The sequence below is a fragment of the Carassius auratus genome, chromosome 16 (genome assembly GCF_003368295.1).
Source record: "Carassius auratus strain Wakin chromosome 16, ASM336829v1, whole genome shotgun sequence".
Taxonomy (NCBI): domain Eukaryota; kingdom Metazoa; phylum Chordata; class Actinopteri; order Cypriniformes; family Cyprinidae; genus Carassius; species Carassius auratus.
The window spans coordinates 5,150,925-5,164,894 of NC_039258.1; the positions used below are offsets into that span (position 1 = coordinate 5,150,925).

The 13,970-nt window shown below is 35.7% G+C and overlaps 2 protein-coding genes across 7 annotated transcripts in view; one reads left to right on the plus strand and one right to left on the minus strand.

The window, feature by feature from the left end:
* adam22 (ADAM metallopeptidase domain 22) overlaps positions 1–13,970 on the minus strand; it is a 58,618-nt gene that overhangs the window by 13,557 nt on the left and 31,091 nt on the right. For all 6 annotated transcript variants that reach the window (XM_026283532.1, XM_026283530.1, XM_026283534.1 and 3 more), the window contains exons 7-21: positions 9,406–9,475; positions 9,168–9,238; positions 8,854–8,928; positions 8,657–8,728; positions 8,079–8,245; positions 7,903–7,987; positions 7,712–7,802; positions 7,536–7,587; positions 2,641–2,740; positions 1,821–1,892; positions 1,648–1,740; positions 1,481–1,561; positions 779–829; positions 575–638; positions 143–248 (exon numbers count right to left, since the gene is read on the minus strand). In XM_026283532.1, coding sequence (XP_026139317.1) covers positions 143–248; positions 575–638; positions 779–829; positions 1,481–1,561; positions 1,648–1,740; positions 1,821–1,892; positions 2,641–2,740; positions 7,536–7,587; positions 7,712–7,802; positions 7,903–7,987; positions 8,079–8,245; positions 8,657–8,728; positions 8,854–8,928; positions 9,168–9,238; positions 9,406–9,475 — 1,250 coding nt within the window. The remainder of the gene's footprint in view (positions 1–142; positions 249–574; positions 639–778; positions 830–1,480; positions 1,562–1,647; positions 1,741–1,820; positions 1,893–2,640; positions 2,741–7,535; positions 7,588–7,711; positions 7,803–7,902; positions 7,988–8,078; positions 8,246–8,656; positions 8,729–8,853; positions 8,929–9,167; positions 9,239–9,405; positions 9,476–13,970) is intronic.
* On the plus strand, positions 10,129–13,611 carry cldn12 (claudin 12). Its single transcript, XM_026283537.1, has 3 exons — positions 10,129–10,282; positions 10,939–11,240; positions 11,659–13,611. Exons 2-3 carry the CDS (start codon positions 10,964–10,966, stop codon positions 12,405–12,407), a joined length of 1,026 nt encoding a protein of 341 aa, XP_026139322.1. The 5' UTR covers positions 10,129–10,282; positions 10,939–10,963; the 3' UTR covers positions 12,408–13,611.

Here is a 13,970-nt window from a genome sequence, read left to right on the forward strand (position 1 = left end):
TAAATTAGGAATTAAATTAGGAAAATTATAATTTGCAAGTGAAATTATAGACAAACACATACACTTTTTGTGGTATAGAAAGCATGTTACTCTTATTTAGTAACTTAGTACCCCATCATTGTGGTATGACTGTCAAACTCACTGTTTTTTGCACTGAATCCAGGTGTCTCTGTCTCGTCCACAGTTGCCCTTCTCTGTGCCCTCAATGTTGAGCTTCTCATAGCAAAACTTGTCAGCCGATGTTGCTTCTTTAGAAACAGAAGCATCACACTAATCATAATTACATCAGAACCACCTACTAAAATCAGTGTTTACGTACTAAAATGAATCAAATAAATTAAAGCCAAATAGAAAAGAAGAATGAACACATTAAAATATGATTAAAACAATTATATATTAATTAAAAAAAACTAACAAATTCAACTAATAAAAATTACACATTAAGATAACAAAATTGCTCAAATTATAAAATTAAAATGAAATATAAAATGTTAAAAGAAAAACAAAACAAAACAAAATAATAATAAACAATGTAATGGCTTATAAATAATATTAAAACAACACTGTCACTCACTCTCTCCCCAGAGGTATTTGCACTGTCTGTCCTTGGTTTTGCACCTGCCATTGAAACATCTTCCCTAAAAAGTGAGATGAATGGGTTGAAATGAAGACAAATAGGTTAGAGTGACAGTAAAATAATGAATATTAAATTATGACTGTATTTATATATATATATATATATATATATATATATATATATATATATATATAAACTCACTTGATCTTTCTCACACGTGTACCCATCCATCTTGTGCAGGTTTGGAGGACACTGTGAAGAATATATTTAGTTTTACACTTCAAAGCATGTTTATAATCAGTGTTGGGCAAATTACTCTGAAAATGTAATCAAATTACTGATTACTTTTTAAAGGTAAATCACGTTACTGTTCTGATTACTTTATTTCAAAAGTAATTAGTTACATTACTAGCTACATTACTTTTTTTCTCTATTAAATTTATGAAATCCCAGCATTCACGCTCCCGATAAATATTTGTTATTAAAGCATCAACATTCACAATATTTTTAACTTAGACAGTAATAGTGTATTCCATAATGCAAAGTGTTTGACATGAACCAGAAGCAATATCTTGATTACTAAATGACTGCCATGCCATTAAACAGAATAAAAATATTAAGGTGCAAAAAATGATGATGAAAAATGAATTGTTCTGGGGGGTTTTTTTCAGCTGTTTGGACTTCTGACGGCAGCTATTCACTGTTGAGGATCCTTTAGTGAGAAAGTAATGTGATGAAAAATTTCTCCAGATCTGTTCAGATGAAGAAACAAACTCATCTCCATTTTGGATGGTCTGAGATTTAGTACATTTTAAGCATTTAATTTTTTTTTTTTTTTTTTTGTACGATTACCATTCATTTTCTGTATGATGTGTTGTAAGATGTACGTAACAGTGCCCTCACCTGGCTGGAGTTCCCAGTGCACATTTCCGGTATGTCACAATCATTGACAGCCTCACGACAAAGTACACCCATAAACTCCAGCTATAGAGACAGCACAATTATCATTAAAAGTCACACACACACACACAAACAGAAGGATACAGAGTTTTGTACAACTCAGCGCCTACCTGGCAGTTCTTACAACAGAGACCATCACTGCATTTGGCTCCCTGAGTCAACATACATTTCTTGCAGCAGTTCTCTCCTTCTCTAGCACACTCCTGCAGAAAGACAGGAAAAAACAGATTACATAAGAAGTGTCAGATTAGTGTGATCATGATGTTGATGTAAGATCACTCACGGCTGGGCTTCCACAGTCACACTCCTCTCCTGCCTCCACAAAACCATTTCCGCACTCTGGAGGATCCAAGAGCTACAGAACAGAAAAGTGATGTTATTTTCATTTGTTCATTTATTGCACTATTATTATGCACAGATATTGTTCTTCATATGCAATTAGAAAGCAAACAGTTTGGAACTACGTTTTGGTTATGATAATTCAGTACAAATTTAATAAAATAAAAGGAGAGTGACTGAAAGAACATCTAATACTTATATCTTATATAATACAGTAAAATAGTAAAATTCTGGAATAGTATTAAAATTTATCCTTTGTAATTTATTCCTGTGATACAAAGCTGTATTTTCAGCATCATTACTCCAGTCTTCAGTGTCACATGATCCTTCAAAAATCATTCTAATATACTGATTTGTGCTCAAGAAACTTCTGATTATAATCAGTGTTGAAAACAGTTGTGCTGCTTAAAATTTTTGTGGATACTGTGAATTTAATTGACTAACTTTTTCTTTGAATATAAGGTTAAAAACAGCATTTATTTAAAATACAAATCTTTTGCATTTGAATTGCAATTTTTGTAACATCATAAAAAATATTTACTGTCATTTTTGATCAATTTAATGCATTCTTTCTGAATTAAAAATATAAATTTCTTTGAAAAAAAAAATCTTCCTGACCCTAAACGAATGATAAGCATTTAAATTTTGTGGAAATCCCTGGCACATTTTCTGGAGTTCTCTGGGAGCACATTCTGTGTGGGTTTGGTGACGTACTAAGCAAAGTGATTGCCATGAACACACAGACAGAACTGAAGAGGGTTTACCTTCGATGGTTTGTTGAAGAGACACGCACCACCTCCACTGTTCAGGAAATCATGATACTCTTCCACATTACAGTCAGAAAATCTCTTGGGCAAGTAGAAGCTGTTAGAGAGAACCACAAGGCACTAGAGTCACACTGCCGAACTTTATTTCCACCCACTTTGATTCACACAACCACTGAGACAGGCTATAAAAAAAGTTTGTAATGCTAATCAAAGTCTCATAGAGCTTAAACTGAATAGTAACAATTCTTACCTCAGTCACCACGTTTACATGCACATTGTTTTCTGATTATTATATAATTGTTTTCTGATTTGGAAAACAATTCCAGAATGCTGCACATGAAATAATATTATAAATAAACTAAGATATGCCGATTCTTTTCTACTACTCCTGTGTGAAAATACTGGAGGCCTTACCAACAGAGAATACATTTTCTATGGCTATATGTGTATGTAAATGAACATGATATTCCAATTACAAATAAAAAGCATTTACCATTATTATGGGGAAATGCCAGCTGCCTTATTCAAATTGGTTTGTGACAATCCAGTTAAATCACATTTACATGACATATACTCTAAATAATCAGAATATGACCAAATTCCAAAACAATATATTTATGTAAACATGGTCACTGTTGAAAAGTTCTCATGGGAGCAAATTATTGCTAATAAATACATAAGTCTGATGGGGAAATGTTTACGTGGCCACTGACTCTGTTTCATTCAGACCAGCAGAGGACAGGACTCAGACACAAAGAATAATAAAACACAGCTTACGAACCAACACAATGGCCAGAGCAACAAGATTTGTTAAAAATACTGTAGGTTGTAAGAATCAGTAATTTCCCTGTGTTTACAGGCAGATCTTGACAATGTGGATGTGTAGTGTATTGCAGTATATATAAATAACAGTTGCTAAATGAATTCATATCTACAATTTAGCAGACCCTTTTATCCAAAGCGACTTACAAATGAGGAACACAACAAGCAATTCATCTCAAAGAGGCAAATAAACCCAAGAAGTGCTCCTAATACAAAGTTTCTGAAAATGAAGACATTTACGCCCTAAAACAGCGATTCCCAAACCTCTTTGTCAGATGAACCCCTTCTGACCCAAAACATTCACTTTAAGTACCGGCTGAGATTTTAATTGATTATATGTTACCCTGGACCACAAAACCAGTAATAATGGTCATTTTTCATCTGAGAGCTTAATACCATAAATAAGCTTTCCATTGATGAATGGTTTGTTAGGATAGGACAATATTTGGCTGAAAGACAACTAATTGAAAATCTGGAATCTGAGGCTGCAAAAAAAAAAAAAATAATAATAATAATAATTCTAAATATTGAGAAAATCACCTTTAAAGTTGTTCAAATAAAGTTCATAGAAATGCATATTTCTAATCAATAATTAAGTTTTGATATACTACGGTAGGAAATGTACTAAATATCTCCTTGGAATATGATCTTTACTTAATATCCTAATAATTTTTGGCATAAAAGAAAAATCTATAATTTTGACTCATACAATGTATAGTTGTCTATTGCTACAAATATACTCAGGCGACTTATGACTGATTTTGTGATCTAGGGTCACATATCAATTGTTTATTATTAAATTAAATTTTGTGTGTGTTTTTAATGTTTATTTTAAAAGTATATATAGTAACACTTTATTTTAGGGACCATTTCTCATGAACTAGTTGCTTATTAGCAGTTAATTAGTACTTATAAAAGCATATATAAATGTCTTATTCTCTTTTTTATTCTCATATTTTAGTTGTGCACCCTAAACCTATTAAACCTAGTTTGGGGGAACCCTGGTCTGAAATACCCAAACACTTGTGAATCTTCTCTGATCCTGCTGACACTTTTTAAAGCTTTTATTTCCTCATTCTTTTATCTATCCATTCACTACATCCTCCCTTAGAAGCAAATCACAGTTTGTCCACAGAAATGTGGCAGTACTCTCAAATCGCACAAGAATGCTGAACTCTGCTCGGCCTGCATCAGCCCTCAACATCCTGCAGAGATCATTCCGAAGCAGTAAGCACTATTCCAATCCGTGACAATCTGCAACAATGCAGTTTCAAGAAGCCTTAACCGGAGGCTGAGAATCAATAAGTGCATATCTCACATTATGCCGTGTGTGAGTGTTTACTCTTCATTTACCAGACGCGCAGTGTGTTCCTGGAATATCAGGGCACACAGTCTTACCTGCTTGAGCATGGGTAATTAATTTTAAAGTGATGTAGACATTTTCACAGGATTGTTAACAGCAGGGAGACACACTTAAAGGGGGAAAACAGAGAACACAAGACATCCTTCCACATTAACACTGGAATTAGTGGATCAGATCATACATGCAGGCCGCACGAAACATAAACTTCTCAAAACATCCATCAATGGAGAGACAGATCAACATGAGCGTGTCTGTCTGAAAGGCCATTGATACTAGTGTTATTAACATGAGACGTGAGAGTGTGCTGTAACTTTCAGGAAATGATGGATGTCTAGATATATATCAAAGACAACCCAACTACATCATATGTGCATGTTGAAACCAGAGGACTTTCTCATACTCAGAAGTATGGACTTTTTGTCCCAATAGTCCCATATCCTCCTGATAGTGAGAAAGTGCTTAGCTCGATGTGGTGATTACAACACTTTTTCTCTCAGGTTTTGATCTTCTACACATGATATTTCAGTTTAGAGGTTCGAAGGAGGAGTTAATGACTTATATATGTGTTCAGAAACATGATTTGTGAAGAGAAGAAGTCTTATTTGAGAAGCTAAGCGAACAGCAAGACGGAGGGTGAACACACACTGGTGTGAGTGCTGGTGTGAATTTCAGCTAATGTCCTGTCAGTAAGCCATTAAACATCAGATGAGATGTCAGTTACTTTTGTTACTGAAATTCTGATTATCTGATTGTATTATAAAAGCAGAGTTTTGTGTTTAGAGGTAGGCTGTATGTGTGTGTGTGTTTGTGTGTGTGTGTGTGTGTGTGTGTGTGTCACACAGGCTTTATGACATTTGGCATTAGCATGAAATCATGATCGTTCTGTTCAGTGTGAATGACTGCAGACACTTTTAAACACTTTAAAGGGGTCATATCACGGAAAATCAAATTTTCCTTTTATAAAAAATTACATATTGCAAGTTTTGGAACTCAAAGTTTCCTCTACATTCCAAAAAGAATGTTCTTTAAAAGAAACTAAAAGCAGCTAATTATGCAATCCTTATAGTTTTGACCACACAAGGATGCCAACTTCAATTCAATGTGGATTGTTTTTTGTGCAGAAAGGCTTTTTATTTAATTATGGGCCAGTTCAGACAATATTAGACCTGACAGCAAACCTAAGAAAGCCTGTTTAATTCCGAGAGGTGGAAAATACTGAAATCTTAGCTAATATGATTAAGCTGAAATGCATACAGTATGACCCCTTTAAACTGAGAGGAGCTCAATAATCCTCTTTTAACGAAACATGTCCCACAATGAGTTATCAGCCGAATTAAAAACCAGTAAAAAAGAGAGCACACAGGAAACTGCAGAATGTTCCAACACAATGCAGCTTCTGCTATATCTCTCTCTTGACTGAATGCTATTAGATGGAGTGAGGGGCTGAAGTGACTCAGCAGCTGACTGGTCGACAGGACACGAGCGAGTAGCATGACACAGCCAAGCGTCTGCTCACCTGCTGTCCCATTCGGGATCAAGGGGAAACGCAAAAGGTATTAAAACACACGGATAAAGACAAACCAACACACACAGATGCAGACTGTGACATGAACAATCACCTATCGCATCAATCGTATCTGATCTTTCACATCAGCGCATTTCTTGAATGACCACTGTGAACATTTCTGAATGTTTTAAGCATATATATGAATTATGAGTCGTGGTTTGCTATTCTGTTGAGACAAATTTTCACTTTGACACTGACAAACACTGTTTATGAATATTAGACTGCTTAAAAAAAAGAGAGCCAGTGCAAGTTTGAAACATGAACAGTGAAATGTCAAAATCCACATGTGAAATGTCAACAGTGATGAGCCAAACTGAGAAAATTGGACTAAAATGATCAATAACACTTTCTCATGACATTTTGCACAGGAGTTCATATGTCAATCTAACAAAAATGAAAACAAAAGAAAAATACTATGTTTGGCATAATTTTATTTTAACATTTTTATGATAATTATGAACATTTACATGAATCTGAAAGTAACCTAGTGTTTTTGTGTAACGCTCAATTTTGATTCTTATTACTGTAATACAATAAAAATGTATTTAATGCAGGACCTATTATGTATGACAAAGTAAACAAATAATAATTATATAAAATAATTTCATAAATATTTTATATTTAATAATTATATAATTATATTATAATTATTAAAATCAGAATGAGGTTATTTTTGGCACATTACAGTAATAGGTAATTTATTTTAGGGTAAAATGTGCATATTTTGTGTAAGGTTTTGTGTCCGAAGAAAATGAAAACAAGACACCGAAATGAGTAAGCGCCGAGACAGATGAATTGAGAAGACAAATTATTTACTGCCACCTAGTGGAATTCATGAAAATTCGCGTTTAAATCTATCTTTTTTAGTTTCTCACTGGCTGTCAGTTAAAAACATCTGACCTGACAGAAAGTGTTATGGATCAGTGAGTGGCACAGATTTCAAACACAGTTACTTTGACTACATTTAATTTAAAGTTATTTAAGCAACAAAACACATGAACAAAGACTCAGCACAAAACATGACAGGCTGTTTTAGTAAGACTAACATGCATTTCCCAAAGGGTCTCAAAACGTAAGTGAGTTATGTGCGTGTATGTGTGTCTTAGTAAATCTGGGAAATCTGCTATATTAGAAACTTACCCAACATCATCCATTATGCAGCCCGACCATTTATCTTCACACTTGCACTCCCCTGTGAGTGAAAGACGGATTACAGTGACACTATGAGAGTCTGTATGTGTGAGTACTGCTGTGTTTACTGCCAAAGCACGTACATGAAAAATATAAAAGTGTAAATAGGAAATAAGAACACTCACCATTTAAAATGCGTTTCTTATCAGAAAAGATGCCGATATTTTGTCCCAGTGACTGGGCGAGAGTTATGGCCATTTCTTCAGTCTTTCCATACTAACACATTTGAGGAAAAACAGCAACAAAAGCCTTTGAGACTGACGTAAAAATTAATTTTCATTAATTAAAAGAGTCTCGCATAACCATAACCACTAACCTCATTGACTCCGCCTCCTTTAGTGAGTGAGCAGACTCCGCCCATGTATGAGGCTCCTCCCCAGTTGCTATGAAAACGGTTGCCCCTAGATGCAGAGGGAAAACTGATTAGACATGCTGTTTCACTTGATTAAAAAAACGAATGTTTGCTGTGTGTGTGTTTTCTTGATAACTCACGAAAAAAGGTGAACGGAGTCACACTTTTCTTTAATAAAGTCTCTTCTGTACTTCATAAACTCTCGTAATGTCACCATGGGATCGTCGTTGATGTTAAACCTGTTGTCCGCAGCCCACGTTTCCATCGCAACCAGGACAATTCTAGTGTTGAGTTGCTCTTTGAAGTACTGCAGATACAAACAAAAATTATTTTATTAACAACAGGTAAATAAAGAATTGCATCTCTTGCATGTAAATCTGAATCCACAGGACACCTGTGACGACTGCAGAATGATGGCCCTTTTTGTTTTTCATTCTAGAGCTCAGTTTGACATATTGGAAAAACAGGCTGAAGCTGATAAATGCCAACTGTCTCTCAACAAAGAGAGGAATGGAGGGATGTTAATGTGACTGTCAAGGGCAGACAGACTGAAAAAACAAGCAGATAAAGCAGCTCATGACATGACTGTCAGACTGTACAAGGTCTATTTGTCTTCAGAAACCGATGAGGATCAGCATTCTGTTTAAAAATTATTAAAATGGTGCATTATTAAAATTATTTAAAGAAGACTATGAAATGTACATTACTAGCATCTTACCAGATCAGCCATATTCACAACAGATTTAGCGTAGTTATTTGTCTGTCCAACGGAAAGGCGATGTTTCTTGTACTGGGAAAAATGAATGTGAATACATAATAAAATTAATGCATTACAGGAATAAGAAAAAAACTATAATAAATTGGTTAATTATAGGTTAGTTAATCATGTGAATAATGGACTGTTACTCATCTTACCATCAAATGATCATTTATGACCATCAGCTCTATATATTTAGTCTCATCTGCAACACTCCGTGGATTTTGTGATATCTGTGTGAGGAATTTGACAGTGCATCATATTATACCATCTCCCTGCCGCATGCAAAACACGCTTACTGCAGAGAAACAGCTGATCTAAACATTAGTGCTATAAAGAGTTCACAGCCCTGCTGTAAATATTTCATGAGTGTAGGAGAGATGGGGATGAAATCACATCAGATAGTCTAAGCTTAACACACACACACACCCACAACCCATGAGCCATGAGTGTTGTGAGACAGTATACACACCTGTCTCTTTTTCCGTCTGTGGGCGGCACTGGACTGTGGAGGGTTCTGGAACGGTGACTCTGTCAGATGAACTTAAACAAAAAATAACTATCAGTATGGACAGTTGAGCATGAAGTGCATGCACACAAATCTAATTCATTCTGCTTTATTAATTAATTATACCCCATGGGCTCTTATTTATAGTGTACTCATGCTATATACATAATACTTTAAATCTGAACATGAGAATGGTTCATACCTGCAGAAATGAAGTCCCCGGGGGGGTTTAAACCAGGAGACTGATAAATCATGTGCACATGAACCTCCTCCTACAGGGAAAGAATGTGAGGAAATGATATGATTCATATGTGTCAAACACTCCTACATAACACTTAGTGAGTTTGATGGGACACATTCATTGTTCAGTTTGTATAAGAAAGACACATCTCTGTCAGGAGTTTCTAAATTGTATTAGTTTAACAGTAAGTTTCAAAGGACCCTTTTGGTGATATTGGTCATTTTCTCACAGAATCTATAATGCAGCCAGTCACATTTTTATGGTGCAAACTTGTTGTCTAAAACTTCTAAATGTATTAATTACAATACTTTTAGTTTGTTACAGTATGTTAGTTTTGTTGTTTGAATTATACCCAAAATATATATTTTTTAATGTTTATACAGAATTTGAGTTAAAAAATATGACTACACTATTCACAAATGTGATATCTAGCATATTGTGAATACATAGTTAAGACAATTTTGAAAAAGATACGAAGGAGAAGTGGAAAATTAACGTTTTGTCTACCGTTTGCTGAAGTCTCTAAAATATGCAACTTGATTTGCTTGAGACGAAGCTCCACACAGACTAAAATGACCAACAGAAAAGGTCACGTTATGATTCGCACACTGTTAATTGGAATAATTATCCTGTCTTGGTGTTTATTTACTTTATACAATGTGAGCGCGCACGTGACGTCACGCCGCACCCGCCTAAGTGAGTTTGCGCGCGCTCCCGAAGAAACAGTCCCTAACACATCACAACAATACACGACGAAACCGGACAGAAGATCATCGATTCTGTGCGACAATGACCGTTATATCATCAAAAGAGTCCGTTGAAGTTTACTGTTAATCAGGTATGTGCGCGATGTACCGGTTCTCATAGCGTCCCTCGGATGAAACTAAAGCGCAACAGGTTTTATCATAACGTTAGCCTTTAGCTGAGATTAGCTTGTTAGCGCTGGAATATACTCTGCTATGAATCATAACTAAACCACATCTGGAATTAAAACAAACCGTAAATCAAAACACCAATTACGATCTCGTGAAACTCAACAAATGTAACTTTAAGTCGCTTTTGACAGATAGACAGCATTAAACAGAGGTCTGCCATGTATTGTTCGTAATGACAGACGCTACGCAGAGACGTAACTTAGATTTATTATCCTCCACATAAACAGGACACACGCCTATTGTACATATACACAGAGACGTTTATTGTAGTCTACATAGACTTTACAATTAACGTAGATACATTATTGCTTAATACACAGACACTTATACGCAACACGACACGTTTAAGCAATGCATCAGCACTCGACGGGATTTTGACTCCTCTTTACTTTGTCTTTGAGGGAGTGGACATTACAGCAAAACTTAAGTACACTTTCTGTGTTTCCATACATGCATACATACAGCAAACCAATGCAAGTGACTCTAAATATATAACTTTTTCTGTCACATTTTACTCCTTTAATTTACTAATTTAATTTTGTGTGCCTTTCCCCACAAGGTTCCAGTTTTTCTTGACTCCAGCCATGTCTTGTCGTGACATTCACGCCACCAATGCTTTTGCCTTCATCATCGCGATGCTGTCTGTGGCCGGTCTGACCATCGCCACATTTATTCCCCAGTGGAGAACCACACGCCTGCTCACCTTCAACCGCAATGCCAAAAACGTGACCGTGTACGATGGCCTCTGGACCAAGTGTGTGCTGCGTGATGGTTCTTCAGGTTGCTATTACTTTGATTCAGACTGGTATGCAAAAGTAGACCAGCTGGACCTCAGACTGCTTCAGTTCTGTTTACCTGCTGGTAGGTGCTCATGCTGAGTACTCATTTTTCAGTTAAATAAGGCCCTATGAAAGCTGTATTCTTTTCCCCAAATTTATTTTCATATTTATCAAGTTCATATTTAGTGTAATATCTAGTGAGACGGCAGATGCTGAAAACGCCATGAACATCACACGTGCTAGATTGTGTAGTAGATTAAACTGTGCCAAATCTATTTCATATTAAATAACAGTCGTTTTGTGATTTTTATATTCACTGACAATAGTCAATATTGTCCATAGTTGCCATATGATAAAGTGTACAGCTCTACTTTACATCCAGTGTTGCATTGTACAGTAAATTGGATTTCCATGACTTGTTCTGGTGATTCTGTCCTCATTCACCACACCATGGAAATCATCTGGTTTATTCTGTTGATATCAAACTCTTTTCTCCACAGGTCTGCTGTTTTCCAGCTTGGCTCTTCTGCTCTGTCTCACTGGCATGTGTAAAACTGCTTGCTGCTCCAAAACTCCTGAAGACATTAAGAACTCCCGCTGCCTGGTCAACAGCTCAGGCTGCCATCTAGTGGCTGGGATGCTACTGTTTCTAGGTGGGGCCATCGCCATGCCGCCCTCCGTCTGGTTCCTGTTCCACACACGTAACCTTAACGAACGCTATGATAATCTGTTTGCCGTAGAGTTTGGGGTGTATGTGGCCATTGGCAGTGCTGGTGGTCTGATCTTAGCTGCCCTGCTGATGTTCATGTGGTATTGCATGTGTAAAAAACTGCCTTCGCCCTTCTGGCTACCTCTACCTGAAGGGCCTGCGATGACCAACAGCCTTTCCGCGCAGCCCCTTATGACCAACGGCTTGCCTTCTCCTGTGACATACGCACCCCAGACTTTCCCTCCGGCTGTTCTGGATGCCCCCGTTTTTGTCCCAGCACATGGTTACCCTCAACCTGCACCCACACAGCCTATGCCGCCCCATGTCTACATGCCACAGATGTCCATACCTGATGGTTACAGCTCAGAAGTGGGAGCCTCACATGCATATGGTTACGCTCCCTCTCAAAGCTACGCACCTTCTCAGGCATACGCCCCATCTCAAAGCTACGCCCCCTCACAGAGGTATGCTGGGCACCGCTATTCCACACGCTCCCAAATGTCCGGCATTGAGATTGACATTCCTGTCTTTGCTGACTGACACTGAGTTGGTTGTTTCAAATCAAACTGGTATTCTATTTCTATAACTTAGAAATGATAAATTGGCTGTGGTAGGGAGTTTGAAGTTAACAAAATAGTGAAATTGAAAGAAACGCCTTTAGTCAATTAGTTTAGCAGGTAACTTAGTTATAACACTGAAAATGGCCAAAAAAGGTCATCAAAGCAATAACACAAGTGGAATTATGAAGTTGCGTACCTGTCTCTCAGTGAGCTTTATTTATTAAACACAAGTAGAATTGTGTAAACTGTTCATAATTTCAATGCATATGTTGCATTTAATTCAGTGTGACAGGTTTACGTATTATGTACACACAAATACTTTCTTCTAATTTTCATGACTCTAATGTCTTTATTCTGCTTTTTAAACCTTGATAGAAACACTGAACTAAATGTTGATGTTAAGCACTATTTTAACCTGTCAGTGAATATGCATGCTAATATCTAAATGTGATAAGTAAATGCTAGAAAGATACTCAACCTGTTTTATGACCGTTTTAACATGTATTACTGTTAAGCCTTGGAGTTTCATATTTGCCTTTTATGTTGCCTTATTGTTGTAATACCTGAACATCATGTTTAGTTTTTTTTTACTTTGTTGTTATGTGAAGGATAATTAATTTTTACCTTAGGTTTATTATTATTATCTCTGTTTTAAAAACTGTCAAGATAAATCTTTTTTTATACGTTGAAGGGTTTGCAGGTTTTAGAAAACCATGTAGTTTGACTCTTGTTACTTGATGCCTTTGAGCAGTTGAATTACTCCTATCAAGACTGTAATTTCACTTATTGATTTTTGCTTTGTAATGAGCCTTACTTGAGCAACGAACCATTAATGAAACATGACGCTGCATTCCACTGTATTCTTTTAGTGCAGATGTATTGTTTTAAAGGTGTCACAACAGAGAAGTCATTGCAGTGTAACTCAAGTGCATTTGAAGATTACACGCTCTAGTAGTATTTTTGTTTACTGTTACATAGTCACTTCATTCATTGCTAAAATGACACCAATGTCTTAAAAACAATTAGTTCCTATTAAATTTTGCACAAATCCATTTCATCTTGCCTGTAGCAAAATGTTAATTTTGTAAAAAGCTCTATTACAAAAAGTTAATGTTTTTTAAACATAAAATAGACTACTAATGTATTGAGTGCTCTTTATTAAAAGTGCCGTTTATTAAAAGTCACTTGGTGTCTGAGTTGTTTTCTTTAGGGTAAGCATACTGGTAGAATTATTTATTTAAATTACCGTGCTTAAATGTTTTATAAAAATCTAATTGAAATAATTTAATAATTATACTGCAAGCTATACAACATAAATGTAAATATAATTCAATTAAAATCTGAAAAACTTAAATTGAAAAAATGTCCAATGTAGTTAAAAAATGTTCCATGATATTTATTAATAAATTATTAGGTAAAATATTTATTATATTGTACATTGTTAGCACTTGATTATACTCTTGAATTAATCTCTCTCTCTCTCTCTATATATATATATATATTATCTACAGATTTACAATTTGAGTAACCAATATTGTTTTAC